General features: G+C 35.7%; 1 protein-coding gene across 1 annotated transcript; it reads right to left on the bottom strand.

The window, feature by feature from the left end:
- Positions 1 to 1,753: 1,753 nt before the first annotated feature.
- Positions 1,754 to 16,320, bottom strand: ARL14EP (ADP ribosylation factor like GTPase 14 effector protein). Its single transcript, XM_011000367.3, has 4 exons — positions 16,146 to 16,320; positions 6,737 to 7,218; positions 4,861 to 4,988; positions 1,754 to 3,841 (listed from the first exon to the last, which is right to left on the bottom strand). Exons 2-4 carry the CDS (start codon positions 7,160 to 7,162, stop codon positions 3,613 to 3,615), a joined length of 783 nt encoding a protein of 260 aa, XP_010998669.1. The 5' UTR covers positions 7,163 to 7,218; positions 16,146 to 16,320; the 3' UTR covers positions 1,754 to 3,612.
- Positions 16,321 to 16,355: the final 35 nt, after the last annotated feature.

Below are 16,355 nucleotides of genomic sequence, written 5' to 3' on the forward strand. Positions count from 1 at the left end.
TACTTTAAGAATTTAAAAAAATATTCCACTTCAATGTAATTACCAGTGCTCACAGTTAATTTAGAAGTGAAGCGATTAAGCATTAAGTCGTAGCAGCAAAGAGTTTATTTTCATGAAGATACCAGCAGATGTCAGCAAAAACTAAGGCAGTGCCACACGAATCTGAACAAGAGCGTTAAGCTATTTCTAGCAGCGTTAACTCTAATTTAAGAAAATCCCTGCTGGTAGGCAGAGGTTGGTCCATGTGAGACAGCTCCATTTTCTACATTGCTACTCGACTTGTACTTACCTTTTTGGAGGTGGGAGGGGTAGGAAGGAGAGGCCTCAGTGGGGTCTAGCTTTTCTGGGGTAGCAACAGCTCTTCCAGAGAAGTGAACCACTCTGACTTTGCTGAACAAAACCCATCTACAACACTACATAACAAACTACACTACACTAACAGCCATCTTCCCTTAAAAAAAAATAAAATTAAATGGCTTACAGGAAAGTCAATTACCCACGCACCACATGTTCAGGGACTCTGAACATGGAATATTTGTGAATGCTTGGAACGCATCTTTCTGGGGAGATAGTGCACAGTTTTCATCAGCTTCTCACCAGGGATCTTTGACCTCCATAAAGTTAAGAACCATGCTAGAACTTACTATAAGTTATAGTCTCTGAATTAATAAATCACACTATATGTGTGTGTATATATGTACATGTTTCAAAATACATCTGTTTAAAATTACTTAGTTGAATCCATGCCAGGAAAGCAGTTTTAGAATAGACTGGCAGGTTGTAGCACAGCTTGTTACACAGAACTAGACATAATATTTTAAAAATAGAAGAATCTCATACATTAATATTCCAAAGGTTAAGTAGCTCTTTTCTTATACTTGTAAAAGACAATTGGGAAAAAGGTCACTGGGATGCCAGTTATTTTATTCAATTATATGCATGCATTTTTACTCCAACGTTTGTGAGTGTACCATTGTATAAGACCAATGTTTGTGGCCTTAACTTTTCAACCAGGATCGACATACAAAGTTATGTGTTTATAGAATTTTTATTTTTGCTTTTTAGATTAGTAGCATTCTAAAATAATTCAGCCACCTTGAATCATACTTACGTAAAATATGAAAAGGATCTAGACAATTTCATTGTATTCTGTATTTCTGTAATTTTATGTTAAGGAAACAGGAAGTGGACTGGTGATGTAATCTTTCTGAAACACAGCTTTTATTACAGCCTACTATAAATCGATTTACCTTTTTGTGTAAATATTTTGCACGCTCACTGAAAGTTTGGTCTCCTAAACAGGCATAACGATCAAATATTTGCAAAATTGTTCAAGAAAATCTCCCTTGAAACAATTATCATCATCTCTGAAAAATAACAAGTATTCTACAAAGGAATACTGAGATATAACAATTTGAATGTTAAGGTCATTTATTTTGTTGAACATATGTTCCTGCTTAAAACAAAAAAAATCTAAGATTTTAATTTGTCCCTATGAAGAGCTTAAGCAATGTACTAAACAAAAATGATGGCAATAATGCAACTAAGAAGGTCTAATAACCTAGAAGTTCAGATAAAAGCGGGAGCCTGTATTCGTATCCTCTATAATAAAATATTTCCTTAATTCAGGAAAAAAAAATCTAGCACCTACTTTAAGTATATAAAGCTAAAATATTCTTTTTGCCAGTGCTCTGTTGAAACATATGGATAGGAATTGATAAACTATACTTCTAATAACCAGGTCAGTGAACAATTATAACTTAAAAATGACATTTAATTCCATGGCTGAAGATGGCATTCCATCAAAGTAAAACCAGTCATTTTAAACAGATACCAAAAGTATACAGGAGTACAAATAAACCTCTATTGGTTAATTCAATCAAACTGGAAAGTATTTCAAATTGCTAAAAGCTCATGTGATTAAACTAAAGTACTATATTTAGGGAAAACAAAACAAAATCCTAGTTTAGGGGCCATGTCCCTAGATGATAAAAAGATTTTAGACAGACTGGCAGGTAGCTGTCTTTAAAAAAAAAAGAAAAGAGCAGCGAAAGTTATCATTCACCCTCATCCTTCAAAGGGTACTCACACAAATACCAACATCAAGAATTCATTTCCAGATAGTTTATACTCTGTCTCAACCAGTGTTTCTCCACCTTTCTTCATATTACTTCATTAAGGAGCTGTTTTTAGTCCTTTTACTCCTAGTCAACATCTTATTAAACTTAAAAGATATATGTCTCCTTATACACAGAATAAGATTTTTGCCACCAAAAACAAATTTCCACCAAGAATGCAAGGTCTAAACAATGAAAGGTTTATAGTGTTGATTAATTTTTCCTAAAGTGGGCACTGTCCTCACCTGTAGGCAGTCCTTGCCTTGCATGGACAGTAGTGTGGGACCATTCAAAGCAATCTAAATTAATGGGGAAAATAATTATTATTGTTCTGTGACCTTGAAAAATCTGTCAATATATTAAAAACTGTCAGTTATAAATGTAAAAGAAAATTAAAAAGTTGTAAAAACAAAAGTACTTAGTACACTGTAATTTAAAACATTAGACAGTTATTTCATTGTTAAAAAACTAATCAAGAGTACTTTGACAGGACTTGCGCCTTTTTGTTAAGTAACTCATGATAACAGGCAAGCATTTTTCCTATACCATTGCAATCTGTCATACTCCTTTAAGTTTAGATTAGCTTCCCCCATTTTATTATTTGTGCTTTCAATGTTGAAGTAGCTCTGTAATTTCCTTTTATGTGGGATTTGTTACTGTCACCTTCTCTGGGGCACGTTCAGCCTTTTCATCACATTCTTCCTCGTTTACGGTAAGTCTGCCTTCTCTAAGTTCCCCCAGCTGCCTACTTAGAGGCTCCAGAAAAGCAGCAGGGTTAGCATGCCTGTGATCAGTGATCTTTCCACTACTTCAACTGCGTTCAGTTCAGATCTCACTTCTAGCATCAGCACTTTCATTTCTTCACTGCACTTTCATCTTTGCTGGCCAATTCTTCTATCCATTTGGTCAAAAACGCCACGGGGGGGACAAGGAGACAACACAACTAAGGGCTTTGCTGTCTGTGAGGGAACTGAGTAACAGATGTGCAGTCACTAGTCATGAGCAGAATCCGAGAGAAGTAACGTGACTGGTTACTGATCACGAAGCACGTTACTCACATGGTGATCTGTGGACTTAAGAGCTAGCAGGGAAGTGTGTACTTTACGAAACTACTCAGTTAACATACTATGGCAACTGAAATTTGAACTGTGTTGTTAGGGGACTGGTTTATTTAACTAATTCATTGTCATTGAAATTTGTGGACATGGGAATTGTGAATTGTGCTAATGGAGGACTCCCTACACCCTGCTTATTTATACTGACCCAGACGGGCTTAAAGCTGACTGCTGAGTAATAAACAGTCTATCTAAATTTACATCGAATAATGAATCTTAAAGCACCTTGAAAGCAACTGTTCAGTGCATGCTGAGTGTATGCTGAGATGGTTTTCAAATTTTTGTCATTTGGCAATCAACTTTAAAATGCATCTTAAAAATGACAGAATTCTAGAACTAGAGAATAGACCTTTAAAGATCCTATAATTTGATACCACAAATTATCCAGCATGTTTGTTGTGAATTATTTCTCCTCCTTCAATTTCAATTTGCTCATACAGCCACTTGCGGTCACAGCGGCATTCGGCTCCACATTTGGTAGAACCACAGGCAGGACAAGCATAGAAACACCCTAAGCAGTCTTCATCCAGGCAGTCACAGAGGTCCATTCCACTGAAAATCAGGAGGCCCTGGCTATCATAGACCTTACTCTTTGCTGGGATCACTTGTCTGTAAAATAAAACACAAGGTGAGTTACACTATTATTATGAATAGTCACACTATTATTTATGAATAGTCACACTATTATTTATGAATATTTGAGAATAAGATAATAAAAAAAATTAAGGAGATTAAAATGTTTTGAATTAGGGATGAAGTCCTGCCAAATTGGTACATGGCTTACCAGACTCAAGGCAACTCTACAATTAGCAGTTAATGAACTCTATGTGAGAAAATACCTCGCTCTAAAGTGTTGAGACAAATCCAAAGGAATGGACAAGTACTGTGTCCAAAAAATAAACATATGCATTAAGACTATTTTCTCCTTACCCCCCCAAAAAAAAAATAAATAAAAGGCTAGGTAATAGTGGTACATTTTTTTTTAGCTACCAATCTCTTTACTGCTTTCTGAATATAGTTTCATTTGTATTACAGTGTACTACCCAACTATTTTTTATACTGCAATTAATCTGTTTCTTGTTCTTTAATCAACTCTAGCAAATCTGGCCTAAAAACAGTTAACGTGACTCACTGGAAAACCTTAGCAGATGGAATAATGGCATATGCAGAAAAGAATTCTGAATGACTACACTAACATTTCTTTGTCAATTTGTATTTTAGAAATGCTCGATTTAAAAAGTCAAATTCTAAACAATTTAGTTTTCTTGTTCATTTTGTTGACTGTGCCATAATGCTTCTATTTCAGACATTAAAAAAAACACAATCTCACATTCTCATAAAATTTATTTTTTAGCTGCCTCCTATAGTGATATGTTTAAATTATTTCAATTCTTGTGCAAAAAATATTATCTTGCTCATTTCACTGATACTTTCTTAGCAACAAATTTTTAGAGTGGAAGGGGATGCCTTAATTTTATGAGGCCCTCAGAGGATCTTACTAATTTCAGATAACTGAATTTAAAATATCTAACCAGAAAATTCAAAACTTAAGAGAAAGATAGGAAAATAACACAGATCTGAAGTAGCAGGTTAACCCTAACATATGCCATAAGTAACACGTGGGCTACCTGTCTGAACCAGCAGGCGCATTTTTTGTAAGCCTTCTTTTTTCTCTTTTACCAGTTTCTGGAGCAAATTCAGTTTGCTTTCCTGGGTTTGCAAATTGTAATGACCTCAAAGCTTTAGCAGTTCTTCCCTGAAAAAAGGTAAAGAAATTATCAACTCAAATCTTGATATTAGACCATAGATTAATATTTCACTTATTAACCCAGATTATTCCTTAACCTGGAAGAGTCTGGAACTTATTACAAAACAGACTTTTTTGGAGCCCAAGTGTAACAAAGTTTATATGGCCGTGGGCCATATTCAAAGTTCGCTGGTTAATGTATTTATAGTATTTTCATTATCTAACTTTAATCTCTGGCATATTAGGAGAAGAGGAGGACAGGCATGTGAAAATGCAAAAGCTGGGGGAAAGGCAGAAAAACTGCTGTACAACCCAATGGCACAAAGCAGAGGTTCCTAGTAATAATCTTGAATCCTTAAGAAAAGGCTCTACCATATATATATTCCATATATATATTTAAAAGCAGAGAAGTAATGTGGTTTCAAGTTCTGTAACAGTATTATAATCTTTTTTAAAAGCTTTGATAAAACAAAAATTTTGCTTGTTAAGGGTTTAATTTCGTTACCTGGCAGGGAGGAGGATAAGGCTTGTGTGATACATTCCACGTTAGCAATGGATAAATGAAGTGGAGAAGACCTCTGAAGTGACAGCAGTAAGTACCTAGTAAGAACTTCAAGATAACACTGGGTCCTGGAGATACGTCTTTGAGGGGATAACAAAAGGAAAGTGCTATATATAATCTAAAATTTAATTATCTTTTAATTTGGTTTACTAATATGATGAAAAGGAGAAAACTGAGTAAAATATCCCAGCAGCAAGAATTATAAATTGGTTATAAATAGAAAATATAAAAAAGTTCTCCTTTGACATACCTGTCCTTGATCTACATCAGAGATAGTTTTATGAAATCTTGAGTTGTTCTGATACAGAATAAATAATCTAAATGTAGGCATGTGAAAAAGGAAGAGTTATAAAATATGAAATACTTACAATGTGAAATGTATGCATTTTGACCATAGGAAGTCCTAAAATTAGCCTTAACCTTACCAAGTAAGAATTCAGAGCTAGAAGCAAAGGAAATTCACAAGTATCTTATAAACCCAAACAACAATGGGAGAGTGTCAAAGGAGAAAGAATGGTTGAAATAAGAAACAATTACTTCAAGTCACTTCTGAAATTCCTTTTAAAGTAGTAATTTTTAAGTTCTTCATAAAAAGGGGAATTCATTCCGCTACATTTCAGACCCTTGCTGGCTGGCATATTCCACTGAGTTACTTTGGTATCACAAAAGAAGCTAAGACAGTTAAGTCCTGGCTTTGCCAGAATGTTCTAAAAGCCACCCCTAATGTCTTAGCACTAGGAGTTACAGCTTGAGAATCCTGGGCATATTATGTTATTCCTTACCCAAGTCTATTTTCTTTATCATCTAATTTGGGTTTATGCAAATATTTAGAAACACTATTTTCACCTCCCTTCATATTTATACTTTCAACTTTAAAGTCACTGAATGCTAATTAGCATACAGCCGTCCCCTGGTATCCGTAAGGGATTGGTTGCAAGATCCGATCACTGTGGATACCAAAATGCTCAGATGCTCAAGTCTCAGAGTTGACCCTCTGTATCCTTGGATTCAATCAACCACATATTGTGTAGTACCACATGTATTTACTGAAAAAATCCATAGATAAGTGGACTTGCATAGTTCAAACCCGCATTGTTCAAGCATCCAATGGAATAATGTAAATATGATTTCCTTATAATTAAACAAAACCCCACATTGTAGAAGTAATATAACAGAAAAAAATGACTATACATACATCTGAATCAGCTTTTCTTCTCTGCCGGTCTTCAGAATCAACATCCACACTTCCATTGATTATCTGTGTACATTTTGGACAAAGCTTCCAACCAGGTACAAGCTGTCTTCCAAATTTTGCACTCAGAAAAGTGGCATCATCTAAGTCAATTACATGCAAATTTTTTTTGGCTAGTTTTTTGTGTATGTTAAATGGGTCACAACATGACTTCTGCAAATCCTCAAATCTGTCAATGTAAATTTTTGCATGATGGAAGCAAATTGTATTGTTTCCAGAAAGTGTCATTCCAGTTCTAAGTTGAAGTAAAAGCATGTCATTTGATGACAATTCTTGCAAAGTCTTGAAACCTGTGTGACGAGTATAGTAGGTTTTATGGCACTCATTTGTGGTACGAAGCTGGACTCCCACCGAACACGGATCCATCATTCTTTTTTGGATTTTTGTCTAGAGATCTTTCTCCAGTAGGTTATATGCTGATCTCCCTAGAGAAAACATTGAAGAGCCAAGATTTGTACTGCAAATTTTTTATCTGGGAAACTCAAAAAACATTTGATAAAATTCAACGCCTGAATAGAAAGAAAATGCTTTTAGCAAGAAATGCAATAGAAAGGTATTTACCCAAAGCCTACAGTAAACATTATATTTAATCATAAAACATGAGAAGCATTCCCTGTAATTTTAAAACTACACAAGAATACTGTATCAGTTTCCATCTAACATCATATTAAAAAGTATAAGGACTGAAAAGGAAGAGACAAGAAATATTACTCACAAATGATATAAATATCTACATTGAAAATACAAGAGGTTCAACAAACCATTAGAACTAGTAAGATAATTCAGCAAGGATGCTAGAAACAAAAAACACTGTAAGATACCTTATAAAATAGATAAATCTTACAAAAGATATGCAAGACTTTAATGGAGAAAGACAAAAAAAAAAAGACATCCTAAATAACTGTAGAAATGAATCATGAGAAGTTTGACGATAAATATGGCAATTCTCCAGGAATTCATAAATTCAGTTTGATTCTAATCAAAACCCCATCATGGATGACAATATGAATATATGCTAAAATATACATAAAAGTAACACACCAACTCTGCAGTATATTTACTTCTAAGGAGGGAGGATTCTTTTAAGAGAGATTTACAGAAGTAAGGCTTGGTGGCATGCACGCGAGTGTTTCACTATTTTGTGTTTTTTCTATCTGAAATTTTTCATAACTAAGTAATTTTCAAAACAAATACAAAATTTAAGTTGAATCCTTAAGATTTAACAAATACAAGTCACTAGGAGAAAAACTGTTGTTCAAAATAGATGTGAACCACTGAAATCTGGGTGGTGGAAGGGTACTGGAAAAGTCTAGGATCCTGCAACTTTCCAAGTGTTTTTACAAGCTTTGCTCCACCAAAAAAATAAAAAAAAAAAATAAAATAAAAAAAAATAGAAAGCTAAGATACTTTCTGATTTATTTTTCTGCAGAGAGAAATCATGATCAGACCAAACCATATACAAAGACTGGCCTCATGTAACAAAAAATAGTGAGTAAATACACATTTCTATGTTTTAAGTTAAAATACTAAATTTAAAAAGTTAAAAAATAGAATATTGTTTAAGTTGTTTGAACATTTTAACCTAAAATTTTTAAAGCTGATTAAAACAGAGCATATTTATCTTTTTAAATTCATTTTAACCAACTTTTAAAATTTAACTAAGAATAGTTCCCATCACATCAGATAAAATGGTTTGTATAATACAAATAATTAGATTTCTTTTAACAGAAAAGTGGGTTAAGATAAATTAAGGAATGGAAAAGAAAAAGCCAGATATATGGTTATAAAACACCACCACCAAATTAAACCTTAGCAGATATAGGACACAAATCTGGCCTGACTTTTCTTAACTGTCAACACAAAGAAGGAAACATCAACTATTTCCCTAGCACATCACAGAAACTGTTAACATTTAATGTCTTATTAATTTCATAGATTCTTTACATTTGTAGGTAACTATCACCAATTTGTAGCCATTAATATATAATGTAATTTTTTTTAACGTAAAACTATTCCTTAGCATTCAAAGACTTGGACAGCACCCTGACCATATTTGATTAGAAATCATCTTGTGGCTTGGAAATTCTAGAAATTCTATCTGTCCACAGTAATAATACACTATTATCCATTACAGAATTTTGTTTCCTTGGCTACTGGGGACTCCTGTTCCTTTACTTTCATTTAGTCTTGGCTAAATTATTACTTATTTCACAAGAGTTTATCAGTAGACTCTTAAGTTATGCCAGTGAAGTCAAATTCTTATTTCTAAGTGATCTGGCTCTCTTGGAAACCTGAAAATATGATTAACTCCTAGTAAATCAATTTTTCTGGTAAGTATTTGCTTGGCCATTTTCCACAATAGCATAAATTCTTTTATTAATCTTAAACTGCTACTACGAACCTATATTCTTAGTTGGAGAGTACACAGTTAAATTTGTTTTTTCCACAAGTTAGCCATGACACTATCAGTCGTTGAAAACATCCCCTTCTGGTAAATAGTTGCAACCATTCTGAACTCTTGGCACATTTCTGGGTACTGTAATTTTTGAAGGAACCCTTGAAGGAATTACACGGCTACATCATTATACTAGTTTCTAAAAAGCCATTCCTCAGGTGTCATAGTTAGGGTATAATTATTTACTATTGGAGTTGCCAGATAAGATGCTCAGTTATATCTGAATTTTAGACAACGCACAAGTTATTTTAATTATATCCCAAATATTGCTAAAAAGTAATCTGTTGATTATCTGAAATTCAAATTTAATTGGGCAACCTGTATTTTCATTTGCTAAATCCGGGAACCTCATTTACTATGCATTTTTTTGCATCTTCCAGTAAGTAGAGATCGTTCTTTGGTGTCAGCTTCACATTATATTCCACCTTACTTGCTGCGGAAAGAAAGATGAACTACCTATGAACAAATTATAGGACCTGCTCAATTAAGAGTTAAAATGCTCTAATAGAAGACAAATCGCCAGGTGCAGTACACCAGTTTTAAGCAGTACTCTTTAAACGCTGCTTAAAACTCAGTGGCACACTTATACCATTCACTTGAGTGAAACTGTCATGATAAAAGTATATATTACTGTGTCCATGCAGTTTTATGCTTAAAGTCTTACATTAGCTTCCTGATCTACTATTAGGCAGTATATTCAAGCACTGCTCAAGAAAAGTCAAGAAAAGCTCAAGGGGTATACAATTTTAGGCAGTCATCTTCAGTGGTTACTCCCTGCCTTCTAAAAATTAACACCCTCTGGTTGCTCCTCCCTTGCTGTCTCTCAGTGTCCTCATTTCTGTCCTCCTTCTCTAAAGCTCTGCTGTAGAGTTCCTTGGACCTGTTTTCTAACAACTGTTTCTTTTGCTCATTTTGGTCTGTGTTCTAGAAATGTGGCCCACAATTAATATTTATTTTTTTCTTGAAGTGACAGTCCAGAAGCTTCAAGTTGCTTCCTTTACCTGTTATGTTCTCCAGAAATGATTATCTAATATCTTTCTTAATAGAAATACATTACTATTTACTATCCATGAACCAGTACTGGCATCAGCTGGGAATTTAATAGAAAAGAGGACTCTCAGTATGGGCCCCACACCCACTGAATCAGAATGTGCATTTAAAAAAGGATTCCCAGGTGATATGTAAGCACATTACAGTTTGAGATGCACTGCTTTGGATAATTCAACTAAAAAAACATTAACCAAGCATCTTCTATATACTTGTGGAGCATATCAAAAAAGAATAAGGAACACACACACACACACACACACACACACACACGTATATGCCTTCCAGGAAGTCTGATACTTTGGGAAGATTATAAAAGAAAGGGAGTTTCAAATTTCACAAAAATAGGTATAGAGAAAAATACCTGCTTCAATGGAAAACTGCACTGTTGAAAGCACAGTGTTCGGGGGTTTCACATTCTGATTATATGAGAGCTCTGAGTCTCTCACTGCCTTCGAGCTATTCTATAGCTATTCTACAACTGACAACTGTAGGTAACTGACAGCAATGCAAAGCAATTCTTGTCTGTATTCTTCTTGTATATTCTGTCTGGTAGAGAACTGACTCCCCTGGCCCACTGTGGAAGAAGCCAGTTGTGCCTTTACATTTGCTTATTTATTTCAATATTCCTGATCAATAAATGTGTCTATTCTCTTGACTGTCATTTGAACTGGTTATTACACCTTATCAGTCCCCTTGTAAAAAAAGGTAAACAAAAACCATGTGTTCCTAATTTTATATCTGTGTGACAGTCATGACTTTACTTCCCTCCCCCTTTTTTTGTGGAAAATCATACTTAAACACAGGAAAGGACGAGTTTGCTCTAGCCAAGTCACTCTGACCAGCATTATACCTAGTACTTACTAACATTTGCATTATAGGGGTCCCAGAAGGAGATGAGAGAAAGAAGAAGAAATGTATTTGAATAAATAATGGCTGAAAACTTCCCTAACCTGTGGAAGGAAACAGATATTCAGGTCCAAGAAGTACAGAGTCCCAAACAATATGAACCCGAAGACACTCACACCAAGACATACCATATAAAACGGCAAACGTTAAAATGGCAAGAGTTAAAAGATAAAGAGAATTTTAAAGACAGAAAGGGAAAAACAACTAATCACATACAAGGAAACTCCCATAAGACAAGCAGCTGATTTTTCAGCAGAAATTTAGCATGATAATACTTACAGTGCAAGGAAAAACCTGCAACCAAGATTACTCTACCCTGCAAAGTTATCATTCAGAACTGAAGGAGAGAGAAAGTTTCCCAGACAAGCAGAAAGAAGCTCATCACCACTAACCCAGCTTCACAAGAAATGTTAAAAAATCTTCTTTAAGTGGAGTATAAAAGTCCATAACCAGAAATAAACAGAAAAAAAAAAAAACCTCACTGGTGAAGGGAAATATATAAAGGCATTGCATCAGCCTCTTAAAAACAAGGATGAAAGTTAAAAAACAATAGTAAAATCAACAATAACTATAATAAGTAGTGAAAAGATACACGAAATAAAAAGACACCAAAAATAACGTCAAAAATGTAAAACGTGGAGTAAAAATGTAGTTCTTTTAGAATGTATTCAAACTTGAGCAAGAATCAGTTTAAATTAAACTGCTATAAATATAGATCAAAATATACAAACTTCATGGCAACACAAACCACAAGCTCATAACAGATACACAAAATGCAAAGAGAGGAACCCAAATATAACACTGAAAAAATCATCAAACCACAGGGGAAGAGTCCAAGAGAAGAAAGGAACAGAGAAGAATTGCAAAAGCAGCAATAAGTACATACCTATCAATAATCACTTTAAATGTAAATGGACTAACACCTCCAATCAGAAGACATAGGGTAGATGAATGGATTAAAAAACATTCATTTATATTCTGCCTACAAGAGACTCACTTCAGATTTAAAGACACACACCAATGGAAAATGAAAGGATGGAAAAAGATATTCCATGAAAATGAAAAAGAAAAGTCAGCTGGAATAGCAATACTCGTATCAGACACAATTGACTTAAAAATAAAGACTGTAACAAAAGACTTAGAAGGGCATTACATAAAAGGGGCTATAACATTTGTAAAAATGTATGTACCCAATATATGAGAACTGAAATGCATAGAGCAAATATTGAGACATAAAGGGAGAAATTGACATTAAAACAACAATATCAGGGTACTTTAATACCCCCACTTATATCAATGGAGAGATCACCAAACAGAAAAATTAATTAGGAAACACTGGCCTCAAATGACATGTTAGACCAATGAAGTTAATAGCTATATACAGAATATTCCATTCAAAAACCACAGAATACCCATTCTTTTCAAGTTCACATGGAACATTCTCCAGGTCAGATCACCTGTTAGGCCACAGAACAAGTCTCAATAAATCTGAGAAGACTGAAATCACATCAAGCATCTTTTCCGACCACAGTGGTGTAAAACTAGAAATTAATTACAAGAAAGAAACTAGAAAAAACAAACACGTGGAGGCTAAACAACATTCTACTAAACAATTGGTCAATGATGAAATCAAAGAGGAAATTAAAAAATACCTTGAGACAAATGAAAATGGAAACACAACTTTCCAAATCTGTGGGATGCAGCAAAAGCAGTTCTAAGAGGGAGTGCAAAGAAAAGACATGTCCACCTCAAGACACAAGAAAAACCTCAAACCATCTAACTTAACACCTAAGGAAACCAGAAAAAGAACAAAGACTAAAATCAGTAGAAGGAAGAAAATAATAAAGATCAGAATGGAAATAAACCAGAGACTTAAAAAAAAAAAAAAAAGCCACCAATAGAAAAGATCAATGAAACTAAGAGCTGGTTCTTTGAAAAAAAAAAAAGAATGAAATTGATAAACCTTTAGCCAGACTCATCAAGAAAAAGAGGGCCCAAATAAATAAAATCAGAAATTAAAGAGAAGTCACAACCACTATCACAGAAATACAATCATAACAGGCTACCACAAACATTTGTACCTCAACAAACTGGACAACCTAGAAGACAGAATTCTGTTTCCTAGAAACAGAATCTAAGATTGAATCAGTAATCTAAAAACTCCTCACAATAGTCCAAGATCAGATGGCTCCACATATGTATTCTCTAAAACATTTAAAGAAAAGTTAATACCTATCCTTCAGAAACTATTCCAGAAAATGTGAAGAGAAAGAAACACTACCAAATGCATTCTATGAGGCCAGAATTACCCTGATACTCAAACAAGATAAAGACACTACCAAAAAAAGAAAGAAAGAAAAGAAAATTATAGGCCAATATCTGTGATGAACACAGATGCAAAAATCCTCCACAAAATATCTGCAAAATGAATTCAGCAGAGCATTAAAAGGATCATACAACATGATCTAGTGGGATTTACTTCATGGATGTACAAATGGTTCAAGATCCACAAATCAATGAATGTGATACACATTAACAAAACAAAGGGTAAGAATCATATGATCATCTCAAATAGATGCAGAAAAAACTTTTGACAAAATGTAACATCCATTTATGAACAAAGCTTTCAAAAAAGTGGGTATAGAGGGAACATAACTCAACATAATAAAGGCCATAAACATAACAAACATAACAAACCCACAGCTAACATCACACTCAATGGTGAAAAGCTGAAAGGAAAGCATTTCCCCTAAGATCAGGAACAAGCCAAGGAGGCCCACTCTTGACAGTTTTATTTAACATAGTATTGGAAGTCCCAGCCACAGCAATCTGACAAGAAACATAAAAAACATCCAAATTGGAAGGAAGAAGTAGAACTGTCACTACTTGCAGTTACATTATATTATATGGAGAGAACCCTACAGACTTCACCAAAAGACTATTAGAACTAATTTTAAAAATTCAGTAAAGTTGCAGGACACAAAATTAATAAACAGAAATCTCTTGCATTTTCTAAACACTAACAACAATCAGAAAAGAGAAATTAACATGACATCACTTACAATTGCCTCAAAAAGAATAAAATACCTAGAAAAAATTTAACCAAGGAGGTGAAAGAGTTATACTTTGAAAACTGTAAGACACTGGTGAAAGACACTGAAGATGACACAAAGAGATACTGTGCTCACCGACTGTAAGAGTAAGTCGTTAGAATATCTATAAATCGTTATCCATAAACATCCATAAAATATCCACAAATTGTTATTGTTAAAATATCCATACTACCCAAAGTAAGCTACAGATTCAATGCAATTCCTATCAAAATACCCATGGCGTTTTTCAGAGAATAAAAAATAATCCTAAAATCCTAGCACAGTGCCTGATTTGACAGACACACAAGCACTTGCTGAATGAATTAAAAAAAAAAAAGAAAAGAACCCAATTTCACTTTATATAAAGCTCTCTTACTTAGGTCCTAATGGTTTCCTCTAGGTTCACCTAATGCACTCCCCTCAGATTTTGTAATGCTTTATTCAGTATACTTTCAGATCATATTTGGAACAATTTAGCAAACTCTTCATGGCCCTAAACTCCATTTGTGATTTGTTTCTATTCCTTAGGTCCTTTAAGGCCAAAGAGAACTGAAAAGGAACTTCAGCAACTGAGAGAATGTTTCCAGACCAAGAGGAATGAACAAAGCTTTCTTCATGATACCTTAATTCTGGATGTGGTCAAAATTGTCCAACAGTATTTAACACTATCGGTGCTGAGTAAGTGAACCTGATACGGAACTATAAGCCATTCTGTAGAAAACACGTGTCTCTTCCGAGAAAACAAAGTCTGGACTCTTTAGCATGGCATTACTTGTTCATACTCCAACTACTCTACTTGAAAAGTTCTTTTACATTTTAAGCCTTTATACTGTCCTCTTTGCTTGGAAAGCCTTTGGCCACTTGTGCCAGTCAACCTAACTTCTCCTTCAAAACAGTGTCAGTGTCTTCACCTTTCTGCTGTGCCTTACTCAAATTAATAAGTCCTTCCTCTGTGTTTGAAACTTGTACTCTATTACTTCTCAGCTATTGCAAGACAGTAGCTATATGGTGCTATTTTCCGTATCACCCAAAGCGAAAGAGTAACTTCAAGAACTTCCCTTTTCACAGCACTCATCACAGGCTTTCTTGTTAGTTTCTTTCATTACATATTAAGCTCTGTGAGGGCAAGGAATTACCTGGGTCCTGTTTACAGCTGCAGTTTCTCTAGCACAATATTGGCACTTAGTAGAAACTTGACATCTTTCGAATGAATACAGGTTCCTAAATCGCCAGAATCTCACACCAAGAAGGCTGAATCTCCCCAAATTTGTATGAGTAGGTGCTCAGGATCCTACAACTATTGCCCCCGCAACCCTGTGGTCATCAACATAACACCCCTAATTCCCGGCTGTATCAGAATGTTGCAAGCCACCGGCAATGTCACACGAGCACCTACCATGTTCATGCTACGGGGATGGAAAAGTGACTACTACCAGCATCCGGCCTCAGTTCAACAGCTAGGGCTGGGAGGGTTCTGATTTAAAAAAATAAAAACCAAATAGCAGAGATACAAGCTGCGGACGGGGTTCTAGGCCACAACAGCCCTCGTCTAAACGGGACAAGCCTAAGTCAAAGTTTGGAGGGCTCCAGGTCTCCCGAAGAGAGGCGACAGCCCGCAGGGGCGACAGATGCGGCAGAAACAGTGCTGGGCCTCGCCTTACGGGCCGCAGACGACCCGGAGGGAGAGGGGACGCTCAGGATGGCCGGCTGCAGGAGGCCCCGGCCAGCAGCTGAAAACCACCTCATGTGTCCGGCCTGCTCGCCCCCCTCTCCTCAGGGACTCGAGGCCCTCCGTCACCCGCACCCCCACCTTCCCGGACCCGTCTCCACGCCCCCCGGCCCTCTCCACCTTAGCGTCGGCACTCCTCCGCCGGGAGGGTGGTTCGGGCCGCACTCGCAGCCTCGCAGCGCGGTTCGGGCCGCCGGCTTTTCAGCTCTTCCCCGCGCTACCACCGAGAGGGCGGCGGGCGAGGCTAGAGAGGCTCCGCGCTATCATGAAGAGAGGCCCGAGAGAAGCCTAGAGCGGAACCGAGCCTGGCTGCCTCCGGGGCGGAAAGGG

This window comes from Camelus dromedarius, chromosome 12 (assembly GCF_036321535.1).
Source record: "Camelus dromedarius isolate mCamDro1 chromosome 12, mCamDro1.pat, whole genome shotgun sequence".
NCBI lineage: Eukaryota > Metazoa > Chordata > Mammalia > Artiodactyla > Camelidae > Camelus > Camelus dromedarius.